At 41.3% G+C, this 15,617-nt stretch overlaps 2 protein-coding genes across 5 annotated transcripts in view; one reads left to right on the forward strand and one right to left on the reverse strand.

Moving 5' to 3' along the window:
* Positions 1 to 523: 523 nt before the first annotated feature.
* LOC133487745 (ensconsin-like) lies at positions 524 to 9,533 on the reverse strand. Of its 4 annotated transcripts, none has more exons than XM_061794810.1 (14): positions 9,136 to 9,533; positions 8,356 to 8,430; positions 8,100 to 8,263; positions 7,225 to 7,324; positions 6,986 to 7,102; positions 6,440 to 6,780; positions 5,653 to 5,780; positions 5,380 to 5,588; positions 4,723 to 4,861; positions 4,488 to 4,656; positions 3,484 to 3,588; positions 2,686 to 2,736; positions 2,328 to 2,592; positions 524 to 1,006 (listed from the first exon to the last, which is right to left on the reverse strand). In XM_061794810.1, the coding sequence occupies exons 1-13, from the start codon at positions 9,218 to 9,220 to the stop codon at positions 2,368 to 2,370; spliced, it is 1,908 nt and encodes a 635-aa protein (XP_061650794.1). In that variant the 5' UTR covers positions 9,221 to 9,533; the 3' UTR covers positions 524 to 1,006; positions 2,328 to 2,367. The 4 variants fall into 4 exon arrangements, with proteins under 4 accessions (XP_061650794.1, XP_061650792.1, XP_061650793.1 ...); XM_061794808.1 differs by having other exon boundaries at positions 6,440 to 6,804; positions 9,136 to 9,531; XM_061794809.1 differs by having other exon boundaries at positions 2,382 to 2,592; positions 6,440 to 6,804; positions 9,136 to 9,526.
* Positions 9,534 to 9,843: 310 nt separating this feature from the next.
* Positions 9,844 to 15,617, forward strand: part of LOC133488254 (otoferlin-like) — a 31,219-nt gene continuing 25,445 nt past the window's right edge. Inside the window, exons 1-6 of the mRNA XM_061795895.1 lie at positions 9,844 to 10,145; positions 12,266 to 12,326; positions 12,990 to 13,056; positions 14,217 to 14,343; positions 14,448 to 14,502; positions 14,835 to 14,966. Coding sequence (XP_061651879.1) covers positions 13,011 to 13,056; positions 14,217 to 14,343; positions 14,448 to 14,502; positions 14,835 to 14,966 — 360 coding nt within the window. The 5' untranslated portion in view covers positions 9,844 to 10,145; positions 12,266 to 12,326; positions 12,990 to 13,010. The remainder of the gene's footprint in view (positions 10,146 to 12,265; positions 12,327 to 12,989; positions 13,057 to 14,216; positions 14,344 to 14,447; positions 14,503 to 14,834; positions 14,967 to 15,617) is intronic.

A 15,617-nucleotide genomic window follows, 5' to 3' on the forward strand; every position in this document is an offset into this window, starting at 1 on the left:
ATCTTGTAGTGAATTTAATTTACAGTCAACAAAGACATTGGCTGCCTTAAACAAATAGCATAACATGTACAATATATTTAAACCTAATTGCTAACAAGCGACAAGAACTTAACATCATTAAATGTTGTGTTTTTTTATATAGTCTTTTATGTAACAAGAATAAACTACCTTGGTAAAGATTGCATATAATATTATTATTATTAAGCAAAACCACTGCTATTTGTGCAAAAATACATTATCCAACACTTAAAAAAAAGCAAAGTCTTTGGGAACTACTTTAAGGTTATTTAGCAGCTTTAAATGTGTGTTTGCTCACACTACAGACAGGATTGGATGCTATCATTCTAACTGCACAAAAAGCGCTTGAACAGCAACAAATATCAAGGAGTGTGTTGCCATTGTAAGTACAAAGGAGACGAAAGTGTTCACAACTGCTATGTGAAGATTTATAAAGACAAAAAAAAAAGCTGCTGTTAATTGATAAAGTTGATGTGCTGAATTGATCCCTTCAGGCGCAGGTGTCAAACTGGTGGCTTGGGGGCCAGATCCGCCCCGCCACATCATTTTATGTGGCCCGTGAGAGTGTGCATCGACTTTGTGTTTCTTGCTATAATACCAAAATTGCAAATTGGCTTCACTTTTAAAAAATATTGAGATATTGCAAGCATTTTTTTGTTACCAACCCACCCTTTTAAAATAAAATTGATTCATATTGTAGTTGAACAAACAGTTTTTACTGGCTTCTGATTTCAAAATGAATTGTCCATTAATTTGTGTATATGTAATAATATGAGGCATTCATATGGGTCTGCGGCCATAACGGCCCTCCGAGTGGAACCATAACTGCGATGTGGCCCGCGACAAAAATGAGTTTGACACCCCTGCCTTAAGGACATTTTCCTTCAAATCAAACATAGAAGAAAATGGCCATTATCGCAGTCCTCAAAGTATAATGGTGACTTCCTTGGCTGCTTCCTTGGCTGAGACGTCGCAGCTCAGATGACCTCTGAGGATAAACAGCAGGGGGATAAAAACAGAACCAGCAATGAATGAGGGAAATCATTTCATTGGTCATTAAAACTCAAATGGACTCCATCCAGGGTCAAGGTTAGGGGCTTGGTTTTAGCGGTTAGGTTTAGGATTGAGTTTAGGGATTTAGCGGTTAAGGTTTTGGATTATGGTAACAGTAAGAGGATTTGGGGTTAGGTTTTGGTGAGGTTTAGGGCTAGGGAGTTGAGTTTTGTTTAGAGGTTATGGTTAAGGTTTAGTTTTAGGGTTAACGAGTTAGTTCCTTTGGTTGGAGTTAGGGTTAAGGGGGTTAGGTTTTGTGGTAAAGGACTGGGGTTAGGGTTAGGAGATTTGGGTTGGAGTTAGTCTTAAAGGTTAGGCTTTGGGTTAGGGGTTAAGATTAAGGTTTAGGTTAGGTGGTTAGGGGTTTGGGTCAAGATTGAGGTGAGGTGTTATGGTTAGATGTTAGGGTCAATCTTGTGTGAAGTTCCTGAATGCGATAGTTTAGTAAAAGTACAAGTAACTTAAGAGAAAATCTGTGTGTTGGCTAATGAGCAATGTTTGCCCAACCATGACTGGTGTGCGCTGGCCTCAAGTTGGAACGAAAGACGGAGAGCGAGACTAATGGTGCACCCATCAAGACTTCCTGGTTGCCTGTGTCTCATGTTCACGAACTCCGCCCTACGGGTATCCCGCCCACATTGTTACAGGCAAGACGATTCTTCCACTTTGTGCTCTGCGGTTCAGGCATTACATCAACAAATGATTGAAAGTAAAAGTATACATTTTATTGTGGAAATGTAGTGGAGTAAAAGTGAAAGATGCCAGTTCTATAAATAACGACGTAAAGTGCACGTGAAGTCTACTTAAGTACAGTAATTTAATATGGATTTAGACTCTGTTACAGTATAGACAGGTTAGGGTTATGGTCAAGGGTTAGTTTTAGAGTTAGCAGGTTGTGGCCAATGGTTAGATGTTGGTTTAGGGGGTTAGACGTTAGGCTTTGGAATTATGGTTAGGGTAAGGGGTTTAGGGTTGGGTTTGAGTTTATGGTTGGATAAAAGGATGAGGGCTTAGAGTTTAGGATTGGGGTGAAGTGGTTTAGGGTTAGGAGGTTTGGTTGTGATTTCGAGTTAAGGGCGTAAGGAGTTATGGTTAGGATTAAGTGTTAGTTTAAGAGATAGAGTTTAGGGCCATGTATTGAAAGTTAGTTGATACAAATTTTGATTTGGCTGTTTATTTACACAATTTTAGCATTATTATAGCATTAGTAACAACTGTAATAATGGAACACATTTGAGCTAAACCTAAATACACACCAACGAAGGCTATCCAATGCGTTTTCGTCTTTGGCTTTTGTCACGTGGTCTCACCCGCTCTTTGGTGTGTCTGAATGTCTTCCAGACCTGTGAGAGTCCGGAGAGACCTGCGCTCCTTAAAGGCCACCACTGGCACGATGTCATCATCGGCGTCCTTGTCATCCACGACCGTCTGCGAGGGCCTGGAAACCACCGGCAGCTTGACGGCATCCTGCACAGGAGGCTCACTGTTCTCCTTCGGTAAGATGTTCACCGTTGCTGATTTCTGCGGATACAAGTAAAAAAGCAAACGATGTGGTTTGAGACAAAGAGCTGCAATGTTTGTGCGGGTCACAAGACTCTGCTGCGTGAGTCTTACCGTGTCAGGAGAAACTGTTCTTCTGGTCCTCCGCATGATCTCCTCCAGTCGCTGCAGGGGCCAAAGGGCTTTGAGTGTCACGATTACATATGGAATAACATTCAACCTCTCCGTCAAGACAGAAGGCTTGTATTATTGACAGTCGCCGCTCAGACAGTAGGGACATTGTGTAGGTGTCAAAGGTTGCCAGGTGAAGGTATTGAAGAGGTAGTGAGGGGTGACACGTGCATTTAGATCCATTTGTATTCTACCACAACGACAACTACTACTACTACTACGATAGTATTATGATGACGATATCACCATATCACATGCATGTTAGTCAACGGGTGTCCGGAGTTGCTGAGCCGGCACATCGGGGAAGGAGGAGGGTCCCGTCCAGCAGGGGACCCAACCAGGGGGACGCCACCGACCAACCAGGAGCCAGGGAGGTCCAGAGGCCAAAGGGAGGGGCGCGGGCACCGGACCACCACCCCCCAAGGCTTCACAATTTGGGATCTGCACCAAATTGTGCACCTTCATTGAGACTCACCTCCTGCATATCTTCATGTTTTCCATTATGATCCACACATTTATTCATTGAAAAATCAAAATTCATTCAAATGTCCTGCCGCCTTTATTCGTATCTGTACCAGAATTTGATTGATTCTTCACTCGAACTGAATCATTCTTTTCTTGTTTATTTTTTATTTTTAAGTAAACATGTTAGTTGACAAGGAAGGGGCAAAGAAAACATGACCTCCTTAGTGGTGGTATTCATGTTATGAACAAAAATATGATGAGGGAAGAAAACATCACCTTTTTCCTGACTTGTCGTTCCGCGTCTTCTTGCTGTGAGAGCAGCTCACGCTCCCTCTGCAACTGGTCCGCTTTCTCCCGCTCTCTGGCTTGTTCCTCCTCCCTCTGCATTATCATGTGGGCGTAAGTCACATAACGTATGTGCAAGTCATAAGGAAGTCTCCAGTTTTAACCTTTAAGTTACAAGTAAGTGCCATGTTAATGTGAAAAAAACAACAACAAATAAATCAATCAAGTCGAGTCAGGAATACCAAGTCAAGTCGAATCTTTCATAAACCTTCTGCATTGCCCACTTACTCTGACTCGAGTCGAGTCCCCCACCTCTGCATCTTGGGACTATTTTGGAAGGGTCACCACAGAGATAATAGACGAGAGACTGCCCTCAAGCAAGACATTTAAAACTCACAAATTCAGGTTTCGTTGAAAAAAATCAAATGTCTCTACTTGAAACTGTCCAAAATACACCAAGATTCTGATTTTTAAAAGCATGGATGGAGTGTCTTGGCCTGATCACAAAAACAAAAAAATCAAAAAAACGACCGGACTGACCGATCTGACTGATGGGTCACCAGTCATGAAAGTGGCTCAAAAGAAAAAAAGGCCAACAAAACTCAGTTTCTGGCAATTTGCATGTAGCTGTAAATCCAGCGTTTTCCATGCGAACTGAGGTTTAGGGTTAGCGATAGTTTTAGAGTTTTGGGATGTGGGACTAGGGTTACACTTCTGATTTAGGGTTAGGGGGTAAAGTTAAAGTTAAGGTTAGACCCCTAATTGGGGTTAGGGGGTATGGTTCAAGTTAGCATTTTAGGGTTAAACCCTAGATGTAGAGTGAGGGGTGAGTGTTAAAGTTAGAGTTAGACCCCTATTTTGGATTAAAGCCTTGATTTTTAGGGATAGGATTAGACTCCCAGTAAGATTATTGATCTAAACCTGGATTAGGGATAGTCCGTTAGTGTTAGGGGGAGGGGATCTTCAGGGATGTCGGCCATTTTTACGCCCCCCACCTGCTTGTGCAGTAGAGCCGCTTCCCGCATAGCCTGAGCTCTCTCCTCCTCTGCCCGCCTATGCTCTTCTTCCTCGCATCTTTGTTTTTCAGCAATCAGACACTCAGCCTCAGCCTGCTGCCGGGCTCGCTCCTCAGCCCTGCGGCACTCCAGCTCCTCGCGACTCCGCCTGGACATCGAGGACAGGGGAGATGAATTGTATGGTTCTGGCTAGCAGTTACATTTCAGCACTTACCTTTCAGTTTCGGCCGCCTCCAAGCGCTCCTGCTCCTCCAGCTCCCTGAGCAACCGGGCCTCTCGCCTCCTCTCCGTCAGCAGGCGAGAGGCCTCTTCTGGGTCGGTGGTACCACTCGAGGGCCTCAGCAGGGCTTCGGCTGGAGGGGGAAGCATCCTGGATGGACCATCTCATTGCATCTCATTTAAGGTCGGAGAGAATTTTAACTCTTAACCCCTAACCTTTAATCTTAGGTCCAACCCTAAATCAGGGTCAAACCCAAATTTCCTTACCCTAAAATCGCTTCTAACCTTACCTTTAACCCTAAACTTTGGGGTCTAAAGCTAACTTTAATCTTAAACAGAAATTCAAACCCTTAGTCAAAGGTCTAATCCAAACCTTAGCCCTTCACCAGGCTGATATCAACAAAACTAATCAGGGTAAGGGTTTGGGTTTTAACCCTAAATCAGGGGATTAATTCCAACTTCAGCCTTCACCCCTAACCTTAAATGTGGGGTCCAACCCTAAATCAGGGGCCGAACATATTACCCTAACCATAGCCCCAAACCCTGGAAAATGGAAAATGATGGCTATATTTTCTCAGAGAGACCTAATGAAGGAAAACAATCTCTTTCATCATCGCATCTCATTCAAGATCCAAGTCTTGTCCCAACTCACTGCCATCACCCGCAGTTCTGCTTTCAATTTCCATCTCGGAGCTCAGAGCCTTAGAGGAATCCTCCATCTTGTCTTCGGCAGAGGCCCTGGCAGGCCTGGAGTTGCCGGGTGACAGAGCTGAGTTGCCAATGGGAACGTCTTCCTCTGGAACCGACTCGAGGTCCAGTTGAAGAGGGATGGATTGCCGCTGGCTCGATCTCCTGTGAGCCCTTTCAAAGGAGATGAAAAGGTGTCTCACTGTGTCGTCATGTTACATAATTTGTGGTCACCTACCGTTCTGGAGATGGCAATGATTCTTTTCTGCTCGTTTTAGTGGCAGCATTCTTGTTTAGAGGCGAGCGAGCCTGTGGACCCATGTTTGGAGTCTTCTTCTTAGCGTTGTGTGGTGTGGTTGCTTTGGGCTAAACCAAAAACAGTAATAAAATATAAAACAAGATTAAACGAAGGATCGGACAATATATTGCTGCTATCCAATATCCCGTGACTTGACACCAATCATCAATCAATGTTGCTTTCATGTTCATGGTTTAAGGTCTGATCAGTCCTTGTTCCTTTTCAGATTTCTAACAGGCCTGATTTTTATCCAAACCTCGGCCGAAAGCGGCTAAAGCAAGAACACTAGCTGGGTTCCTCAATTTGTGACAGTGTCGTCGTACTACATTTCGAGGTTAAGAATGCGTGCACTGAGCTAGTTTGCACAGTGGCGTAAGAATACATGGTCACACCACACAGGAAGAAATACTCTTTTTCCTTTGATTGATTCCAATTTTTTGGCCTATAAGTGTTTTTCATGCAATTATTCCTTGTAATTATGACTTCAATTCTGTGTTGGCATAGGTTAGTGATAAACTACAATGCGCTCCAACTTGTGTACGAGTTATGTCACCACCGGAGGAACTGAGCTACATTGGAGACACACTGTATAATGAGAGGGCTGATCAGCTCATTTTAAGGACTAGGGATCTATCTATCTATTGATCTAGCGAGCAATCTATCTATCTATCCTGTCCACATGTTAACTTGTCTTTGTCAAATCTTTTAGTTCAAATCAAAGTGTCACCTGTACACCACTGGAGCTTCTGCTTTGGCTGTGGCTGGGACTCAGGTATGTTGGCGGGCTCTGGGGCCTCAGGTTCTGGGTTCTCTGGATCTGGGATTTCTGGTTCTGGAGTCTATGGACCTGGGGTTTCTGGTCCTGTGGCCTCTGCTTCTGGAGTCTGTGGATCTGGGGTTTCTGGATCTGGGGCCGCTGAATCTGGGGTCTTTGGTTCTGGAGTCTGTCAATCTGGGGTTTTTGATCTTTGGCTTTCTGCGTTTGGGGCCTCTGGATCTGGAGTCTGGGGTCGTGGAGCTTCTGCGGTGTACTGCTCGGGCTGCTACTGGTCGTGGAGTAAAATGAAACTGCACGGCGACAAATATGAACAACTGAGTCGGCATTCATTGCCATTACGGTAGGGAATGTTAGAAGGAAGAAGAGTGGACAGAATGGGCGTGTGTATGAGAAGAATGGGAGAAGAAAAGCATTAGTCATCAAAGAGCGCAGAAGAAGTTTTTTTTTTTCAGCAAGCCATTCCCATGATTCATTGCATCCAGCTGGGGTCAGTACCTTCTTCTCCTGACTGACCAGCGGCACTCTTGCTCCGGGCCAGATAAGAGCTTGTGGGGGTTAGCAGGCGACACACCAGGTTCTTCTCCCATGTGCTGAGTGCTATGTGACGTGGAGCTAACGCATGGATGGAGCAGCGTGGAGTTTAAGATTAGATGTGCCAGGAAATATTAAGACACACGAGAATGGAAAGTTTAAAAACACAATAACACACACACTATGTTGGACACCCATGTTACCGTTTTTTGCGGGCTTCCTGCCTCTCACATTTTGGCTGAAGTTCTGTTGGCCTCTTTGGCTCTTCTCCTGGGTCCGGCGGACAGCAGATTCATTTCGCTCCTTATTATTTGGAAAAAGATGGTCACTTATGTATAGTATGTACGTATTGTATGTATTTATGTTAGCCTGATTATTGAAGCACAGGTGTTCCTTATACTGCTCTAATGAAAAGTAACGGTTTGTCCACTCGCTACAACCAGCGTCTACGCCCTGAGCTTTAATTTAGTCTGAAACCATGGATCTACCCTTAACCTTAACCCTAGAATCGTGTGTTTAATCCTACATTTAATCCTTAACCCTGAATATGTTTTTCAACCCTAAATCGGGGGTCTCAACCTAACCTGAAAATCAGGGATCTAATCCTTACTTGAACCCTAATCCTTTCCCAAAATCTAGGGTATCATCCTAAATCACTAAGTGTAACCCTAGCACTTAACCAGCCCTCGATAAACAAGCCTAACCAGGGGGTCTATAACCCTAAAATCAGAGGTTTAACCTTAAATCAGGGGTCTTACTCTAACATCAGTCCTGACCCCCGATCCTATTGCTTGTCTACCCCTTTGGATTTAAGGATGACTTTTATGATAAAAATTGGGAAAAAGAGAATGGCAAGCTGCAAGGTTTGCAACTCAAAGAGATACAATTTCGACACTACGTCAAAATAAAACCAAAAGGACAGCCAAGCTACGTTAACTTCACAGTTTAGCTCACAGATAGCTGGTCAAACAATTAATATAATATACTGAATGTGACTCCCCCCTCCCCTGCCATCTGTATTCCCTGACCCCTCCTTCACAGCTCATTCCAAACTGTCAAAACGTTTTTAAGAACTCGCTTTCTCCTCCCTGAGGTGCTGCTGTCGCTTCTCCTCTACGGCGGCGCGCCTCCTGTCTTCCTTGAGCTTTTGTTCCTGTAGCTTCTTCCGCCGCTCCTGTAGCAGCTGCTCATAGCGAAGCTTGGCCCGCTGCTCCCGCTCATACCTGGTGTGCACCTGCGAGGCTTGATTTGGGGACCACAAATATAGAAATGGGCTCACTGACTTTCTCGCCGTAGTATACACAAGGAGTTATTCAAAGTATTTAGCCACGCACCAAGTAACCTCTGTTGCTCCTCTCTTCTTTCCCGGGCAGCTTTAAGCCTCTCGCCCACATTTGTTCCACTGGCCGCTACAATCACAAACACAATGACAGCAATACATCACTGTTGCTTTAGGACAGGGTTTTACCTATTTCATGTTTGGGTTTGTAGGGGTCCAATCCCTACCCTAAAATCAGAGGTCTGACCCCAAATCAGAGGACTAATACTAACCCTAAACCAGGGTACTAATCCTAACCCTAAATCAATGGTCTAATATGAACCCTAAATCAGGGAACTAATCTTAAACCAGGGGAATAATCCTAACCCTAATTCTGTGGTCTAAGACTAACCCTAAACCAGAGGACTCACACTAATCAGTGGTCTAGCACCAACTCGGAGGACTGGCACTTACCCTAAATCACTGGTCTCACTCTAACCCTAAATCAGGGGTCTACCGGTGTATCAGTTGACTAATCCTAACCCTAAAGTAGGGTGCTAATAATCCTAACCCTACAGTAAATCAGTGGCCTAACTGTAACCCTAATCAAGGGATTATCCCTGAACCAGGGAACGAATCCTAACCCTAAATCCAATGCTAAATCATGCAGCTGACACTCCAAGCAGGGTCATACATGGATGTACAAGTACTGTGCAAAAAAAGCCTCAGGCCACCACTTAGATCGGATGCTACCATAGCCGTACGAACCGCAATTGTTGTCGACTGTTTCTTACCGAGTGCAAAATGACAACAACGACCTCGTCGATCTCCAGCAAGCAAGCGCGCTTGGACTCACCTTCGCGTGTCGTCCTCCTCACCGGACCCTGCCGCGCAGGGGCGACGCTCTTCTGCGCGAGCATGCTGACTATGGAGCCTCGCATACCGATGCTGACTCTAACTCCATACTCTTCCTCCTCCTCTTCCTCCTCCTCCTCTTCTTCCTCCTCCTCCTTTCAATTTCTATTTGAAGAAGCCTGGGGGTCCGCCGCTGCTCCCCTGCATCAGCTGCTCAGCCATCAGCGGGCCAAACAGAGCTGCTCTTCTTCCACTTCTGAGTTATACTACTGTACTAGGTCTATAAAAAGGCTTTCGTCCTCCCTGGTGTGCTGTTCCGCTTTACTTTCACTCAGCGAGGACAAGGCAAGGCGGGTGGGGAAAAAAGGCCGTGTCACTTTAATAACTGATAAGGGTGGAAAGTAGCCACAGGGATGCAGTGTTTCCCTCATCTACTTCGTCATGGGCGTTACCATGACAACAGGGATTCAATGACGTCGGCCCCTCAGTTGATGAGGCAAAAGGATATGTTGTTTTTTACCCATGATTTTTGGAGGGTGTATTTAAACAGAATCTGAACAGATCCAGTATGAGGTCTGTTTATCTTCTAACGTGCACATTTAACTCCACATTTAACAATGTTGATTATATTTGAATATTTCAATTAAAGTGTCCAGCCACCCATTTTCTATGCCACCTATTCTGTTCAGGGTCATGGGGAGCTGGAGATTTGCCCAGTTGACATTGGGCGAGAGGCGGGCCACACCCTGGGGTGGTCGCCAGTCAATCGCAGGCCACATATAGACAAGCAGCCATTGAAATTCACACCTATGGACAATTGAGCGCCTAATGAAGTGGCAATGTTTTTCCACACAGATTTGAGAAAATCCATCGCAGGTCGAGTTCCCTCCAGGTCAGCTCCACCTGCCCTGGATGGCGGTTTTGAAGTGTGTCATGAAGACATCTGACACCGTGGCGGTCATGTGGCGTACACGGAATCAGTAGAGCACAAACAAGGGAGCTGTGGACAAGGTAAGATTGGTATCAAGTCAGGAAAGCCTCTATCCAATCAGGAATGATGATTTAAAAAAAAAAAAAAAAAAAAAAAAAAAAAATTGGCGGGAAGTAACGAAATACTTTCCTTACTGTACTTAATTTTAAACTTTGGGTTTACCAGCCAATCAAATTTTAATCCATGCATTTTATTTTCTATAGCCTGTACAAAGTAATTGGAAAAAAAAGAAATATTTTTGCTAAATATTTATATATATATAGGATAATAAATATGTTTTATTATATATATTTAAACAGCTTGCCAAATATTATTTACATAATTATTTATTTTTGATGTATTTAATTTGAATTTCGTTTATTTTTGTAATAATGTTTTATTGTTACAATTGATTAAAATACAGTATTTTGTTTTGGCGTCCTCGTCTTGTTAATGGCCATCAAGTTAAATGTAATACTTTATTTACCACCTTACAATTCAGAGACAAGTCAAGCAGCCATTATTTCTTATTTGGTGTAACTTGGCCAACGCCGCTGCCTCATGAGTGAAGCCGGAGAACCTTTTGATGACTGCCGCCGTCACTGTTCAGCGCCGTTGAATAATGTAATTAAAACGCAATCCCTCAACAGCGTTGACGCTCAACTGGAAGCAACACAAATTAGCAAAGTGTATACATAAATAATAGCTATGAAATATAATCTTTACATGTTTAGAAGCTGTTGATAAATACCAGAGCAGGCTACATATTCCTTATGTGCTAATGACAATAATGAGAATAATAATTGAGTTTTTGTGTGTCAAGACTCACTGACTGACTGACTGAGTGTGAGTGCAGCGTGTGAATAATTGACTGATGTTTCACTGGACACCAGCAACTTAAGATGTCAACGTGTATGTGTAATTGATGAGATGATGACTTGGACCCAGGCTGCCTTAAAGATGGGCTCCCTTGTGTAATATTATTACCTTTTTTTTTTTTTTACACTTTATTCTGACTTTTCCACCCTTTTTCTTGTATTACTAATTGCACACTGATATGTTTTCTTACCACTTTCTTAAGTGTTAATTGAATATGACACCATAGAGGCCAGTGTACATGCAAGATGCCTGTTTAAAATCATGTTAAAGATTAAAGGGGGAAAGTCTTCTAACTGGACTTTAGTTTACGCCTGTAATTAATTTTATTGACAATAAAACACAATCTTCTATGTACATTATTTTGTTTGAATGTAAAAGCTTATGTATTTGACATTGTGATTAGTATATTTTCATTGTATTTATAATAAAGAACAATATCTTTTCTTTGTTTTGTTGTAATATAAAAATGATGTACCTATTTTCTATGTATTTTGATTCAATCTCAAAAGTAATATTTATTATTATATAATTTAATTCATTTAAATTATTCAGCATTAATATTTACTGTTTTTAATTGAAGAATATGTACATTTATGTACTTATGTATTCACTTGTGAAAATTATTAATTTTCTCATTCACTCCTTAATTTATTTATTTAGTTATTTTGAATTTGTTACATAGCAAAATACATTTTAAAAACAAATTTTTTGTTATTTCTTTGCAAAAATTCAAAACATTTTTGGTTGTATATTCTTTTTTCAAAGCATTTATTTACCGTATTGAGCAGTATTATTGTTTGTCATTTTAATCTGCATGTTTTTCCTTGTAGTTGTATTTTTTTTGTGTAGTATTATAAACAGTAACATTCAGTATTTAATACATGATGTGTAATAATTTTAAATCTGCATTACATACATTATTTCTATATATAGTCACTCATTTATTTACATATATTTTATGGAAGTATGATGAGGTTAAATACTTGATACTTGATCTCATTCACGGATCCGAATTATTATTTTTTTGCCCAGCCTATTGTCAAGTTGTCTTTTGTGTGCGCGGTGCCTGCTGATTGGCCGCTCGACAGCTCCAAGTTATAGTTACCAGTGTCGAATTCGCCACTCATGCACTATTCATCGTGCGCGTATCACATCGCTCCTAGCCCACTTGTCAAGCTCATTCCGATTCCCGGTTGCGTTGTGTAAAAAAACGTCCAAAATGTTCATGTAGACTTTTTAAAAATAATTTTTTAAATGTATTTCTTTTATTACGTCATTCCAGGGGAACGCTAAATTCTTGGATTGGAATCACCTTGGAGACGAAAGCATTACTGCATTAAGTGGTATGTATCCATTCACATGACTTACGACTCATAATATGTTCAGAGATATGTTCAATGTGTTTTATGTCATTAATGGGTTACATTCGAGTCGTTTAGAAAGTTAAACAGTCGGCGAATTTTGTCGAGTTTGTGTAATTCTTTTCAGAATGCATGTGAAATGTATCCTCTGTAATAATCGCATGAAGTCATTTGAATAATTAAAAAGTCCTTCTCATGGCTAAAGCAGGACGTGGCAACCCTACAATGGCATTTATGTAGTATGGGTTTCCAAACTCAGGCTCTGGGGACCAAAACAGGTCACGGGGCAATTTTTGGTGGGTCCCTTATTTTACTGATTGGCAAAGGGATTTGTAAAAAATTGTGTTACAATGAATTTTATGTCTTTTCCTTTAGTTTTATTTTTTATCGTTACTTAATGACAGACAGATAATAATCACCCAATTCATTTTGTCAATTGGGGGGGGCGGGTTGCTGACACAAATTTTTGACTGAATAGTCGTGTCACATGAGAACTTTGTTGGTACTACTAAGTCCTTTCATGGGGTGTGGGGGGCAAGCACATAGTTAGGGGGGCGTTGGACCCCCCCAATTCCCTCTATAACTGCCACTGCATGTACCACTCTTTGAGAATCACTTTCAGACCGAAATTTCTTTCATAACCAGATCAAGTGCAGTGTTTGAATCATGAAGCGCAGCAAGCACCGTGGACACAAGCAGGACAAGAATGGAGGTAAGTACGGCTAACCAAGACGGACCAGTGAGAACCAAAATGACACTAGACGTGTTCACTGGATGCTAGTTTCCAAGCGTGCTAATTTATTTGCACATATATGCAAATTTACCCGTGCTTAAAACCTACTTGTGCACCATTTAACCTTCCTGTTATATTTATTTCTTAGGCACACCAGAAATATTCATGGGTTAAATTTTTCAATGGGAGACAGGTCTGGACTGCAGGCAGGCCAGTCTAGTACCTGCACTCTTTTACTACGAAGCCACACTGTTGTAACACGTGCAGAATGTGGTTTGGCGTTGTCTTGCTGTAATAAGCAGGGGCGTCCATGAAAAAGACGTTGCTTGGATGGCAGCATATGTTTCTCCAAAACCTGTATGTACCTGTATGAAGGTCACGGGCATTCAATGTTGGTTTTCGGCCTTGCTGCTTACATGCAGTGATTTCTCCAAATTTTCTGAACCATTTGACCGTAGATGATGAAATCGCTAAATTCCTTGCAATTGTACGTTGAGGAACATTGCCCTGAAACTGTTGGACTATTTTCTCACATACTCGTTCACAAAGAGGTGAACCTCGCCCCATCTTTGCTTGTGAATGACTGAGCAATTCAGGAAAGCACCCACCTGTTCCCCATTAGCCTGTTCACCTCTGGGATGTTCCAAACAGGTGTTTGATGAGCATTCCTCAACTTTCTCAGTTTTTTTGCCACCTGTCCCAACTTTTCTGGAACGTGTTGCAGCCATAAAATTCAAAGTTCATGATTATTTGCTAAAAGTAATCAAGTTGATCAGCTTGAACATTAAATAGCTTGTCTTTGCAGTTTATTCGATTAAATATACGTTGAACATGATTTGCAAATCATTGTATTCTGTTTTTATTTATGTTTAACACAACGTCCCAACTTTATTGGAATTGGGGTTGTAATATGTGTATCTAAATATGCCTATATAACAATTTGTAGCTAGAAGCGTGCTAAAGCTACCACGTGGAATTTCACAGTGATATGCACATTTGTGTGTGTGTGTGAAATAAAATTTGACTCGCGACATAAAAAGAGGGTTAAGAAGTGAAAAGGTTCCCCACCCCAACTTTTAGCCTGTTAGCCGTGCATTTGGATCAGACTCCATATTGTCGTGTCTGTTGTTATTGTTTAGACGACCCGGCCGTCCTGGAGACGCAGAACCTGGACCTGCAGGCCACGTTCATGGGAGGACGCTTCGACCCGGACGCCGTCTCGCTGGCCTCGGTGACCGCCGTCACCACCAATGTCTCCAACAAGAGGTCCAACTGCATGTTTAATACAGCTCTGATGACACACTGAGAAACCCAAGTCGAGGCCAAATGTAGTATGCATTGTTATGTTGACCGAACTCAATGATACACAGGTCCAAACCTGACATCAAGATGGAGCCTAGTTCTGGACGACCTGTGGATTACCAAGTAAGATCAAGGATAACATATGTGCTACCGTAGGTGATATGACCTTAAAATAAAATCTGTTGGGTTTTTTTGTTTTGGCAAAAATATGATTTCTGATTTTAAACACATTTTTTTTTTTTTGCTTTTGTTTTTTTTTTTTATGTCCTGACTCTGTAATTGCTTACTACTGTGCTCCTTTCTTGTCATACGGGAAACAATGTTTAATCAATTAAATCAACTAATCGACCAAACCTAGATTATAGTTCTGTTTATTATTATTATGTATTTATTTATTATTAAGCCTATTCATTCATTACTTAATGTTGTATTTACTTAATTGTGTATGATTACAGGTGAGCGTGACTGTGATCGAGGCCCGGCAGCTCGTGGGTCTCAACATGGACCCCGTGGTGTGCGTGGAGATCGGAGAAGAGAAGAAGTACACGTCTATGAAGGAGTCGACCAACTGTCCTTATTACAACGAGGCCAGTCCCTTCAGGAGATGTCAGCTGTTTTATTAGATACATAAATAAATACACACGGTCATGTTTTTTTTTTTAACTCTTTAAAGAGGGCTTGTGGAAATTTTAACAATTATTGGAACATTACTGAAAATAAATATTTTTTAAATAATTAAATACATTTTATATATATGTAAGTATAACTTTAAAATGCCTTATTTCAGTCCTAGACATTAATTGGAAAGAAATTATGTTTAATAAAACAATATATATACAGGTATATATCTTTTAAATCATTTTTTAAAAACTCATTTGAATGAATTCATATTTAGTATATACAGTACATATTTCATTAAATTAAGTAATAATAAATACAAATTCCCCAAAATAAAAACAAAAACGACTACTGCATGAATGAACACTTCGTAGTAAATTATGAATAAATACAACAACAAACGAGAACATAAAAAAAGAATAGATATTTGTATTCTTTTAAAATAAACAAATACAACTAAAATCTATAATTACATTTTTGGTGAACTCATAAGTATTTAAAAATGCACAATTTGGGGGACAATAAATACATGTTTTAATTCATACATATTCATAATAAATTGTAAATAGAAACAAACAAACAAAAGTCTCAGTACCTTGCAATCACTCCACAATCAATGT

This window comes from Phyllopteryx taeniolatus, chromosome 13 (assembly GCF_024500385.1).
Source record: "Phyllopteryx taeniolatus isolate TA_2022b chromosome 13, UOR_Ptae_1.2, whole genome shotgun sequence".
Taxonomy (NCBI): Eukaryota; Metazoa; Chordata; class Actinopteri; order Syngnathiformes; family Syngnathidae; genus Phyllopteryx; species Phyllopteryx taeniolatus.